This window comes from Oryzias latipes, chromosome 5, assembly GCF_053564925.1.
Source record: "Oryzias latipes strain Hd-rR chromosome 5, Olatipes_Hd-rR_3.1".
NCBI lineage: Eukaryota > Metazoa > Chordata > Actinopteri > Beloniformes > Adrianichthyidae > Oryzias > Oryzias latipes.
The window spans coordinates 4,201,408-4,214,420 of NC_136241.1; the positions used below are offsets into that span (position 1 = coordinate 4,201,408).

Here is a 13,013-nt window from a genome sequence, read left to right on the forward strand (position 1 = left end):
CCTTGACAGGTCGCCAGTCTGTCGCAGTATTTAACTCATATTTGTTGATTTAAATAAAGATTTAATAATACTATTCAAACTCCAAATTTAGCTTTAAATGTGTTTAATTTCTTTTTGTAATAGATTTTTTTGTGTGTGTGTTATTTATCCATTTTTATACCTGCTTGCCAACAGGCCGAATCCCGTTGACAGGCGAATTTCATCCAGAAATCAGAACTCTTACTTAACCCTTGTGCTATGCTAGTCACTTTAACATTGGGAGTTGGGTCAACTAGACCCACTAGATAGTGCTCTGAACCTTTTTTCTTCAATGATTTGTGATCTTTACTGGTGTCCATGGATTACATGAAATCTTTCCACCTAAATCCACCTTTGTCATGATAGGGAGAACACGTCAATGTAAGGGGGGGGGGGTCATCTAAGATAGCACAAGGGTTAAAAATGAGTGCAGCTGCTGTTTTTTCTACTCGCTTTGGAATTCATGCAATTATAGCCATGACCTTTGCAACTTTTTTTTTCTTTAAACTCTGTGCAAGAACTCTAACCTGAGTCGAAACTCTAACTTACCTTTGAATTCCTGTCTAACTGCACTTTGTTGATTGCCTGAGTGTCTGAATGAAACTCAAGGGAAAAACATTCACACTTAGGCTAAAAAGTCAGGAACTGTGTCACTGTGTGTGTCCTAGGTTCAGCCTCATGGGAAAATTGCAGGCAAAAACAAACAAACCCGTTAGAGAACAAGTTGCTCAGAGCAGCACTGAAAAGTCCATCTGGTAAACCAGTCTGTAAAAATTCAATCAGAAATCGGGCTGCATGAGGCAAGCGATGACCAATGGAGAACAGGTGTGTTGTGGGAGCAGAGCAGTGCTGCAATCAATAGAATTAAAAACATGTGTGGAGAGCAGAAGCCGACCAAAACACAAACAGAAGTAAACAAGAAGAAAACAGCTTGAAAGATCAGGAAAACCTCAAAATGAGAGTGAATAAACAAAACTAATCTTACAGATCATTACAGCTGGAGACAGCAGGGTTTCTGCTTCTTGTCTGAGTTTTCATTTCGTTGCAAACCCCTCAGCATCTTGGCTCAGTTGCTTTCAGATGATTGTATTAGGATTTGTCAAACTGGTTAACAGTAAAACCACTATGTTCAATTTGGTTCCAATCATGCCATTTAAATTGAAATAATAAAACAAAAACAAGTATTTTCTATTTTCTTATAGAATTAAAGAAAATAAGGGCATTCTGTTTGAATTTGAATGTTTGAATTAACAAGATTTTCAAAGGAATAGCTGTACTGATCCCTTTCAGTTCTTAATTTACAAAGAAATAAGAAAAATGCAGCTATTGTGTTTACTGGATACTCCTCTAATAAAACTGTGTTGTGAAAAGAAATTGTTCTTGTTTTCGTGTTTTTTGGTGCACACAGATGCCCTGCAGGTTGGTGATGTTAACGACAGAGAATCTTCTTCTTAAGGGACACAGAGGCTTGAGAAACTCTTCGACTGGTCTACAGATCCCTGTCACTGCTGGCAGATTTGTTTCTGGGTTTGTACCAGTCAAACAGACCCACTGAGGATTTAAAGACCCACTCCAATGAACATGTTTTTTTGGTGTGTTTTTAACTTGTTCTCTTGGCTTTTTTCCCATGATGGAAAACGTATGTAAAGAAATTTAAGGGTGTATTCAGACTGGACACATTTGGTTTGCTCGGAGTTCATTTCCCCCGAAAATCTAAAACAAATCTTCAGTCTGAATAAACATAAGCGGACCCTGGCCCGGGGACCAGAAACCGCTCTGGGACCCATTTTTGGAGGTTGTCCCAGTTTGTTTACAATCAGATTGAGCTTTGGTTTGCTCTGAGATTCCTCAGTCTGGATCATGGAGTGTAAAAACAACGGAGGAATCCAGGTGTGGCGTCAACCATAAAAAATACCTTACCACTGGCCCCCATGAAATCAGGCAAACTCTCTCACCATTGCTTCTGGCGCTGCCACGTTAAAATCCGTCAACAGTGATTGGTCCGAGTCACTCTGAGTCATCGTATCTATAGCAACTACTGTCATCAGTGCCTTAGATACAGTGACTCAGAGCGAGTTGGACCAATTGCTGTCAATTGGTTTCAATATGGCGACGCCCGTATCAGGAAACAAACGCACCTCCTATTTGGGGACACAAGAAGGGAGGAGTTGAGCTGTCCATTGTTTTTACAGTCAATGGTCTGAAAAGTAGGAATGAAGCAACAGATGAGGCGCAGACAAATACAAAGCAAAGATTGTCGTGTTATCAAACAGAAAGGGTCCAACTGTTTGTTAAAACGTTAATTTTAACAACTGAAAATGCTTCTTACATGCTTTTCTGTGTCTTGTTACGCGGCACTGCTGTGACGTCATCCTACAGGCTACCTCAGTGGTTCTCAAATTTTTTAGTCTCCCCTTGAAGGAAAAATGTTCATACATACATCTTTTGTTACGTGGTTTTGTTTACAAGCTTTGGTCCATAACAGAATGATCCGCTTGCTGACAGCCTGAATACAGACCAAACGCGAGTTGCGAGACTCAATCCAGAAAAAATCAAGCTGTCTCGACATGGAATAAAGGAATTTTCCAGTCTGGATACACCCTTTTCTAAGTCTCGTCTTCTTCCGTTTATTCCCTTTCGGGGTCACGGGGCTGCTGGAGCCTATCCTGGCCACTTGTGGGCGAAGGCAGGGGACACTCTGGACAGGTCGCCAGTCTGTCGCAGAGTAGTGTGTCCACAATCACACACCCACACACTCTCACATTCACACCTAGGGACAATTTAGATTAACCAATTCACCTATGAAGCATGTTTTTGGACGGTGGGGGGAAGCCGGAGTCCCCGGAGAAAACCCACACATGCACGGGGAGAACATGCACACTCCACACAGAAATGTTCCCCATTAGTGTTCTGGTTCAGGTCCCCCAGCCGGAGATTTGTTTACTGTTTTGGTCATTCAGTTTATTTGGAGGCATAAAAATGGTCGATGAGGGGTTGAGTGTTTCAGATGTAGCACTACTAAAGGCCCAGTAATGCACAGTCCGCCACTGGAGTTAGATAAGCTAATACTTCTTTAACAGTCCTGGTACATCGCGTGTCCGTCCTGAGAGAGGATTCCTCCTTCATGTGTTTTTTTTAGGAGTTTTTCCTTTCTGAGAAGGAGTTTCTGAGGACAGGGATGCCCAGTTTAGCTTACCGGTAGTCTGTTTAGTGTAGTTTAGCCATCAGTTTTTGTGTTTTATAACTGATTTTATATGTTTTGTACAATTAGTCAAGCCTGTTGAGACAACTGTGTTGTAATAATAGGCTGTTTAAATAAAATTGAATAGAATTTAATACTGTTCCTCACTGGCTTTATTTGAGAACAGCATGGTCACTGTTTTCACAAACAAATAAAAATACTAAGAGCTTTTCTTTTTGCGTCATAAAGAAAAATCAATGTTGCAGTGAAATGCTCAGTTTTTTTTATGTTCAAAGGTTTGTCTCCTCTACAAATCAATCTGAGTTTAGAAAAGCCTAAAGTGGGCAAGTCACACATCCGATGGAGGAAACCTTTTGATAAGGGCAGTAAAAAGGCATGTTAACAGTGCTGAAGGTGATTTTCTAGGAACATGAGTGCGCTGCTTTTTAGTGGCTCTTCTGAACAGCTTATGGCTCACAAATGCTGCCTGTGCCAACAAATGCATGCAGTCATTTATAAACACATCAACCTGCTGATGTCACACCACTGAGCTGAGCCCATTACAAACCAAAGCAAATCAATGCTTGTTTCTTAAATCATTTTCTCTTTTCTTTATTTAATTTGGATTTGCAGCCATTCATTTAATGACACTGTTGTGATTTTTTTCAGCCTAAATCCTCCAGTCAAAGAAAAGTGTCACAGTCAATGAGAACGAATTCATAAAGTCAATAGGATTTTAAACAGAGAGAAGGAAATGGGAGCAGAAAATGCCAAACAGTAATTGACAGTTATTAACATTTTAAACTGAATTATGCAATTTTCCGTTGCAAAATGGAAAATATGCAATTATACATATTTTTTTTATTAAGCAGTTTTTTGTTGAGTACCTGTTTCAGAAATGTGGTCGTTGAATTGGGTTCTTTGTTTGTTTGTTTTTTCATCAAAATGCTTCATTTCTATGTTAGATCCTGTTGGACCTTGATAGGTCTGGAGCTTCCAGCTGCTTTCTGGTTCGTTTTCTGAGCTGCAACCATGAGCAGTGATGCTCCTGGCGGGCAGGACACGTGTCCACCTAGTGGCAGTGATTGTTCAGACTTTATGCTTTTCCGGACTGAGGACGTTCATAATAGGTGCCTGTGTTGCTGGCCATTCAGACTCTGGAGGCGACACGGAGGCATCCAGTGTCTGCACCTTGTTTTCTTTATCATTTTGATGTCAAACTCTTAATTTGAAGACAACTATTTTTATTCCCTGCAGCCTCTTCGCGTAAACTTGGATTTATTGATATTTTACGTTTTAAAACCTCCCCAATTTTTGTTTGAGGGGACCATATTGTCAGTTAAATTATAAGCCCTGTATGCTTTTTTTTAATCTTACCTCTACGGCGCAGCCCCTCTGCACAGCGTCTTTACGCGTTTGGAGCTGCATTTCATCCAGTGCGTTATTGAAACCGCACTTCTCTTACGCATTCAAAAAAGCATGGCCAAGCTCCGTAGCAGCCACGGAGCTTTCGTTTTCTAAACTACCAAACATGAAGTAAGGACTTATTACAGACTTTTTGTTATCTGAGGACGAGAGGAGGACTTCCAGACGCACCTTCCAGAGACCAGACTGATCCTGCATGAGCGCGCAGCCCTGACGCATCAGCAGAGGAGCACACTGCGACATGGAGATCATTTCCAATGAAAGTGAGATCTGGCAGTTCAACGGATCGTGGAGGAACTCAAGCCTCGGTAACGGCACCGGCGCTCTGAATCAGACGAACCCCCTGAAGCGGAACGAGGAGGTGGCGAAGGTGGAGGTGACGGTGCTGGCGCTGGTGCTGTTTCTGGCGCTGGCGGGGAACCTGTGCGTCCTGCTGGCCATCCACACCACCAAACACAGCCAGTCCCGCATGTATTACTTCATGAAGCACCTGAGCATCGCCGATCTAGTTGTGGCAATATTTCAAGTTCTCCCCCAACTTATCTGGGACATCACATTCCGGTTTTATGGACCTGACATTTTGTGCAGGTTGGTGAAATACCTGCAGGTGGTTGGAATGTTCGCCTCCACGTACATGTTAGTTTTAATGTCCATCGACAGATGTTTGGCCATCTGTCAGCCTCTGCACTCCTTGCATCGGAGAAAAGATCGAATTTATGTCATATTGTCATGGTTGCTGAGTTTGATCTTCAGCATCCCGCAGATGTTCATCTTCTCCCTCAGAGAGGTTGGCTCGGCCGGGTCAGGAGTGTACGACTGCTGGGGCGACTTTGTGAAGCCCTGGGGGGCCAAAGCTTACATCACATGGATCAGTCTCACCATCTACATCATCCCAGTGGCCATCCTGAGCATTTGTTACGGGCTGATCAGCTTCAAAATATGGCAAAATTTCAAACTGAAAACCAAACGGGAGCAGTGCATTAACCTGACGCCCAAAACATCCCAGAACAACACCCTGGCCCGGGTGAGCAGCGTCAAGCTCATCTCCAAGGCAAAGATAACCACAGTGAAAATGACTTTTGTGATAGTCGTGGCATACATCGTCTGCTGGACCCCGTTTTTCTCTGTCCAGATGTGGTCTGCCTGGGATCAAGCGGCTCCCCGTGAGGGTAGGTTGAAAGTTTGTCATGAAGCGCGCACAATAATTGTGCGCAAAGACAGGTGTGCACATTGTTTTTTATTTTTTCTAACAAGTAATCAAGAAGTCTATTTGCACAATTTCCAGACGCTGCTCGCTGTTTAAATGGCATGTAGCCGCTCACACTTTGCGCGTCAGTGCACTCAGAAGAGAGAGGGATGCCTCAGATGCAGCGGCAAATAACTCCCCACAATCAAGGTCTCCGAGCTCTGATTCAAAGCACATTACTTTGTAAAAGGAATGCACGCATGCAGGGGGGATTTTCTGAGAGGAAATAAACTAAATTAATTCAGTCACCTTAATCAGAAACATCTGAAAGCATGAAGTTACACGGCTTTCTAAATGGAGCGGATCTTGTTTTGCCTTTTTCAACCTAAATTCGCATCAAAAACATGCATCCACGTTTCCCCAACTTCCCCCTTTAAACCTCTTTGCACGCAGCGACTCATTGACGGCTAATCATTAATCAAATTAGTGCGCGCCACCGCGCGTTAGACCTTAGTCTCTGCCTGTGGGGGGACCTTGACATTTAGTCACAGTAAGCACTCCATCCACTGCATATGGATCTGCTCTGCCAGGACCGCACCCACATAAGATAAGTGCCACAACACACGTTATGCTGCTGCGCTTCATCCAGGACAGTCCGCACAGTGATGGATTGCCTGCTGAAAAGAGAGGAAGTGGCTGTAATTTGTTGTTTGTCTGTTAAAGTTTAAAGCAGGAATCCCGTTAGGCACTAACTGATGAGAGCTGAAAAATAATGAGCGCTTGATGAACAATACAAATCATAAAAACATCCTGAATTTTTCACTTTAGATGTCATTGATTCTCTTTTTCTTCTAATGATTTGTTCGTGCCCTCCATCTTAAACTGCACCGCCCCCACCGACAGCTTACACTCAGCTGTCAGTTTGCGCTGACTTATTATGAGCAGTGGCATGTTGCTTGATGGAACAGTAATTGGCTTTGACACCTCACTGTGATATTCAGGTGGCAACAACCAAAGTGCTCCAGCCGTGAAAGAAAAAGTGATCCAACCGTTGTCTGGTGCAGAGGCTGCACCAGTGTGCTTAGGATGCCAATGACTGACTGCGAACATTATTTAGAAATGGCAGATTTGGCAATGACACATGCCTGTGTTTGTGTCCAAAAGAGAGTATCATCTGTTCCTGTGCAGATTGTTTCAATTAGAGCGCAGAACAAACAGCTCTGGAAGCTCATTCACTCGGAAATATCTCGAAATTGCACATTTGACTTGGCAAAAACATTAAAAATCTCAGTTAAGTTGAAGACATTAGTTTGCAAGTTCGGAAGTAATTTGTGGATTTGTAACAGAATGAAGCCAAACAGATTTCAGCTGGCTGCACCAAGCGAATCCAACGTTGCTTGTAAACTTTTGAAACTAAGGTCTGAAATCAGAGAAAAATATGTACTAATGGAAAAAAATAAAGTAAGAAAAATTGAAAATACTCTAATAGATCTAAAAATGTGTTTTTTTGTCAAGAGAAAACTGCAGAAAAGCATTCTGGTACTGCTGAATACCCAGTGGTGAATACAAAGATAGGCTCATCCGACTGTAACTTCACTGCTAAAGAAAGAGACAACTCTAACTCAAACAGGAGAGCATAATCTGTCCATTCTTGATACGAGCTTCATATCAAAAAGGATTTTATAAAAACAGCATCACAATCAGATAAACAGAGTGAAGTCATAAGAATCCGTGGTGACATCAGTGTAACAGAAATAAACATCAGAAATGTGTTCTGTGGTCCATTGGTGTGCGGTATTTCCCACATCATTTCCATTTCAATGGGTTCTTAAAGGATACAACAGATGTTTCATCTATGCTAAAGTGATCAAGAATGTTCTAAGACGAATCACAATGTATCAAAATAATACCACAGATAATTTTTTTTTATGGTTTTAACAAGAGAAGCAAAAACTTGTAAAAACAAAAACCAATTTCAAAGGTGTAGATGATAAATGTTGGAGGCGATCCGGCCTCGCATTTAAGCTGAAAGCGATCCTTTAATGGGACAGGTTGACGTGAAAATGAAGAGCGTTTTTCATGTTAACATGCTACTTACACATTTACGGTTCCTTTAAATGATTTGAAGCTGACATTATTGGCGTCTTCACTTATGCTCAGTGGTGCTGCAGCGATGCTGCTTCCTCCTCCTCCTCCTCATCAGCATGGGCTTGGTGAACTGGCTGATTGCTGAAGTTTCCTAATAACATTATTGACACAGGGATATCAACGGAACGCCCACCAATGTGCGCATTTAAATTTCATCAGCAAACTCAAATCTACTCAAAAAGAGCTTTCAAAATAAATGCACCCTTATGAAGGGAGTTTTTGAGGCGAACTGAGCAATAGTTTAGCATTTAACCCAGGTTAATCCCACAGCAGTGACATTCCCACTAGTGTGTCAGGGTTTACCTTTTGTGGTACCTGATTAGCCTATCAAAACATTTTCTGAAAATGTCAGCAAAATGTTCCATTCCCTGCTTCCTTAGAAGGACATGAGCAGCGTCTGTGATTTCCCATTTCGCAGGCAGACAGATTTCATTATGTTGCAGACAAAAACAGATGAAGGTTAAACCCTGACTTGGACTGTTGCACAAAAAACACACCAAAAAAAAAAGGAAAGAAAGAAAAAAAAAGCACACACAAACATCTCCCGCTGTGCTTTGTGCCCTTGGTGACTGATTTACTTTTGTATTATTGACTTGCATTGACAGCATGACAAATGTGTGTGCTGCGCATGTTTTCAATGTTACTGTATAAGGTTGTACCGTCGCCATGAGAACCAAGAAAATCAACACTTAATATCGAGTATAGCTATCGACATTTCCTAAAAATAATAATTAAAGGAGCAAGTTGTTAAGGTAACTGTAGCTTTTCAGATGGGTGGCATACGTTCTGACAGCCAGACAGAGGTTCCACCTGGGGGGGCGGAGGTTTGTCTGTCTTTTCATTTATCCAACAATTTATCATTCCCCTGTGAAAAGACATCATAAGCCTATTCAGCAAAGCCCTCTGGGTGATGCTGCCCTGCGTTATTCAGATTAGATGTAAGTTGTTCTCTCGTTTACTTCGAGAATAGATTCCTGATGACTGCCAGTTGTTCTCCTGAACTCTGCATCTTGCACTATTACGTTCAGAGGCAGTAGTTAAAAAAATAAAAAGTCTGAAAGGTATTGGCCTTTTTCCAAATTTGACTCCCGTTGATGTTGCATTTTTTTCTGAATGGCCCTTAAATTAAATTTTTGCTTGATTGTGCACATGAGACTCATGACCTCCCAGAAATCATTTAGACCTTCGCGTTTGTTTCATTTCTACTAGAATGGCAATAGATTAGAAACCATTAGAAAGAGGTTAAATACAGGATACAAACCAAGCACATGATCCAAAACTCATTTGCCAAACGTCAGGCAGACGGTGGTGTTAACTGTACAAATGTCATCAGCACGCCACTTTTCCTTTCCTGAGGTACCGTCATGGTGTGTGAGAGGCATTCTTATTTCTCCAAATCAAGTTTAGACATTCAGGGTGTCACTTCCTGATGGTGAGAAACCTTCATCTTTAATTACTAATCTCTGTGTAATGGTGTTTTTTATTTCTAATTTAAAATTATAGTTTGTTGAAGTAATTTGGAAAAGCTACAATTATTTAATTCAAAGTTAACTGTCGCCCAAGGATTCGAGTTAGTTTTACAGTCATCCATTTTCTTAACCCAAGAGACGCCTTTAGGGGTCAATGGGTTGCCAGAGGCGTTCCTGGCCACTGTTGGGCAAAGGCAGGGGACACCGTGGACAGGTTGCCAGTCTGTCGCAGGACAACTATCACTCACACATGCACACTTAGTAAGTAACCAATGAACCTATGAAGAATGGGAGGATGACTGGAATGCCCAGAGAAAATCCATGCATGCAAGCAGAGAACATGCCAACTCCACACAGAAAGGTCCTGGTTGGGATTCAAACCCAGGCCTTCTCACTTTGTGGCAAGAAGTTTAACCACTTCACCACCTGGACCCTTTACAGTTTCACAGTTTTTCGTAAATCAAAGGACATTTTTTGACAACATCAGACATAAAGTACAGCTGGAATTATTAGAAAATAATCGAGATCAGGCAAGTCCAAAGTCCGACTCGTGGGCCCAATGAGGCCTGCATTGAAATTTCAACCAGCTCACAGGCTCCAGTCATAAGATCAATAAATATGCACAATTGTGCACAATTTCCTGATTGTGATTGGCTAAATTACAGTCTGAGTTGTTGTAAACCTGTTTTCAACTCAACCTTCAGAGCATTCGGGGCCAAAGAGGGGAAGAAATGTGTTTGTTAAGATAGTTTGTTATTTTCCTGTTCACAAAACTTACATTTAAAAGTTTACACTGAGTATTTAATAGGGAAAAATATGTGACCTTTTATACGAACTCAGTTTTAATTTTGTTTAAAGTTTTTTTCCACACAGACTTTTTCTTTATTTTATTTCTGGTTTTAAAAAATGAAATTCACAGTAATTTAGGTAGAAGTCTATTCTATGAGAAGAAATGAATAGCATCCCCAAAAAAAAGTTCAATTCATAGTTTACTTGCATTGAATGTTATTCAAATAGTTCAAAGAACCAAAGGGTCGACCTTCACACATTTCTCCCCACCACATCTGACCCTCTTTGCTTACAGTTTGAACATCCCTGCTGTAGAGGAAGACTTTCTTATACATCAGGATTAAAGTAATTTGAAAAAGGTTGGCAGCTGTCTGAGTTCAGGGAAGGGTTGGAAAGCTGCACGCCTTCTTTTTCTCCTTAAACAACTTAAGAGCTCACAGAAAAAATGCTCTGCAGCTATGCATCTGCTTCAGAGGGATTTCGATGAGGGCCAGAGGTCAAAGGAGGTTTGGATTGAGAAACAAACTGTAGTTGTTTTCTAATTTTGCTACATTGAAGCTTTGTTTTTGCTAGAAAAAAATAAAACAAAAGATTTCTTGTGAAAAAAAACTGGTTGAAAAAACTGTCAGAGACAAAAGCTAGTGAAAGTGTTTGTCAATAAATCCTGCTAACGCCTTAAAATTGTGCTTAATCATGTAAGGTATTGGGATTTAATCACATGGTTCCTATTTAAGCAGCGGACTGACTGACTGCAGACTCATTAGAAAGAATTATTCAGCGCTTTGTTTTTCTCTGCGTAAAAGGGCTGATGTGGAGAGTATCAGTCTAAAGCACCTGAGAGAGGAGCTGCTCCTGTGCCAATGTCAGTTCTAAATGGGACTATTAATGGAACTAAGCAATCATTATTCCCAACTTTGTCCAAAATGTCTGCTTTTAAAAGAGATTCATTGACCGTAACCCTTGTGCTATCCTAGGCACTTTACCATTGGGAGTTGGGTCATCTAGACCCACTAGACAGTGCTCTGAACCTTTTTTCTTCAATGATTTGTGATCTTCACTGGTGTCCATGGATTACATGAAATCTTTCCACCTTTATCCACCTTTGTCATGATAGGGAGAACACGTCAATGGAAGGGTGGGGTCATCTAAGATAGCACAAGGGTTAAAGTGTGTGAGGTTCAGAATCAGGTACAGGTTTAAACTCTCCTGCATCAGTTCTTGGAAGAAATAGCTCATTTTAAGTTGTAATATCCTGTAAAAGGATCTGAGGAAGGATTGATATTATTTAGAACTGGTTTTGAGAAAATCCGTTTAAATCAAGTCAGACTAAGATTGCTGCAAAAAGAACAAATTAAGAGCAGTTTGTTGTGTTTGTCTTTCATGAGAGGACAAAGTTATCAATGTTTTTTGGCCAAATGCAACACTTTAACATCTATGTATTTGTTTCTTTTTTACAGAAATGTAAAAAGCTATAGTTTAATGCAGATGGTAAACTAATATCCCTTTTGTTGCATCGTTTCTTTTTCTGCCCTTCGATACAGCCATGCCCTTCATCATCTCCATGCTGCTGGCGAGCCTGAACAGCTGCTGCAACCCCTGGATCTACATGTGCTTTGCCGGCCACCTCTTCCATGACCTTCGGCAGAACCTCCTGTGCTGCTCCACTCGCTACCTCAAGTCACCCGAGTGCCGCTGCGAGCGAGATTTCAATTCCAGTCACAAAAGCAACTCCTCAAACTTCGCCATTAAGAGCACAAGCAGCAGCAGAAGCATTACTCAGACTTCCACCACATGAGCCCCCATCCTCCACCGCTAAGCCTCTCACCTCATGCTGCTGCACGTCAAATTTCTGGTTTCTTGATTTCCTCGGTAACTTCTCAACTCCAGACTTGTTATGTTTTAAACTTAACAGTAAAGACACAAGATCAAAAAAGACTAACTTCAGTCTTTTGAATATTTTTTGTTAAGTTTCTATACAACCTTCCTCATTTCAGTGTATAGGCTGTATTTGTGTTCGCTGTACAGAAAATGTAAATGAGCAGAGAGCATTTCTAGTGTGTTGGAGCACAGTTATCCATACTAAACCAGTCAATGTCACCAGCAAACTGTGTGGATCATATTTTTTTGGGTTTTATTGAACTTGTTCTTGTATTCTACTGCCCACTTTGCCACAATATTGCACACATGTAAACAGTCATGGTTGTCACTGGTAAAGACTTGAGAAATGGTTTCAAAAATAAAAGTATAAGAATTGGGTGACTTTGTAGCAGAGACTCATGCAGCACATTCATCACTTATAAATCCTGTTTACCTGCATAAACATCCGAAACTACTGAGGTCGGAATCAGCTTCAAGAATCCAAGGCTGTCTGTTGGCATAAGAACGTGAAAAAGTGCTCAAAGGTCTGAGAATGTTTAACAAAAAATAAAAGCAGACATTTTTATGCTTCTTGTGTCTATTAAAGGGAAGTGAAGAAAGACGAGCCCGCTCCAAAACAAAGCTCGGACAAATAAAACCCCTCCAAGCACCTATCTGCAGAATCTGCAATAAATTCCACTTTATCTTGTTCACTTTGATTTTGTGTTGGGCTGTTAAATCAAGACAGCTTAAAGTCCTTTAGCTGAGTTTAGTTGGCCTTTTTATCTCTGCAGTATAGATGAAAAACAACAGGATCAATGCAGGACAAAGTATGTGGCGACGATCACTTTGAGCCTCACAGAGGACCATTTTGGATGATCTTGCTGGCAGAGGCCCACAGATAGTTAATAAAGATACAGTTGACAGAGTTTGAGAGTCA

The 13,013-nt window shown here is 41.2% G+C and overlaps 1 protein-coding gene across 2 annotated transcripts; it reads left to right on the forward strand.

The window, feature by feature from the left end:
- Positions 1 to 4,409: 4,409 nt before the first annotated feature.
- On the forward strand, positions 4,410 to 12,475 carry oxtra (oxytocin receptor a). 2 transcript variants are annotated; one of them, NM_001256632.1, is given in 3 exon segments: positions 4,410 to 4,777; positions 4,852 to 5,793; positions 11,758 to 12,471. In NM_001256632.1, coding segments are annotated over 2 exon segments (1,182 nt in total). In that variant the 5' UTR covers positions 4,410 to 4,777; positions 4,852 to 4,865; the 3' UTR covers positions 12,012 to 12,471.
- Positions 12,476 to 13,013: the final 538 nt, after the last annotated feature.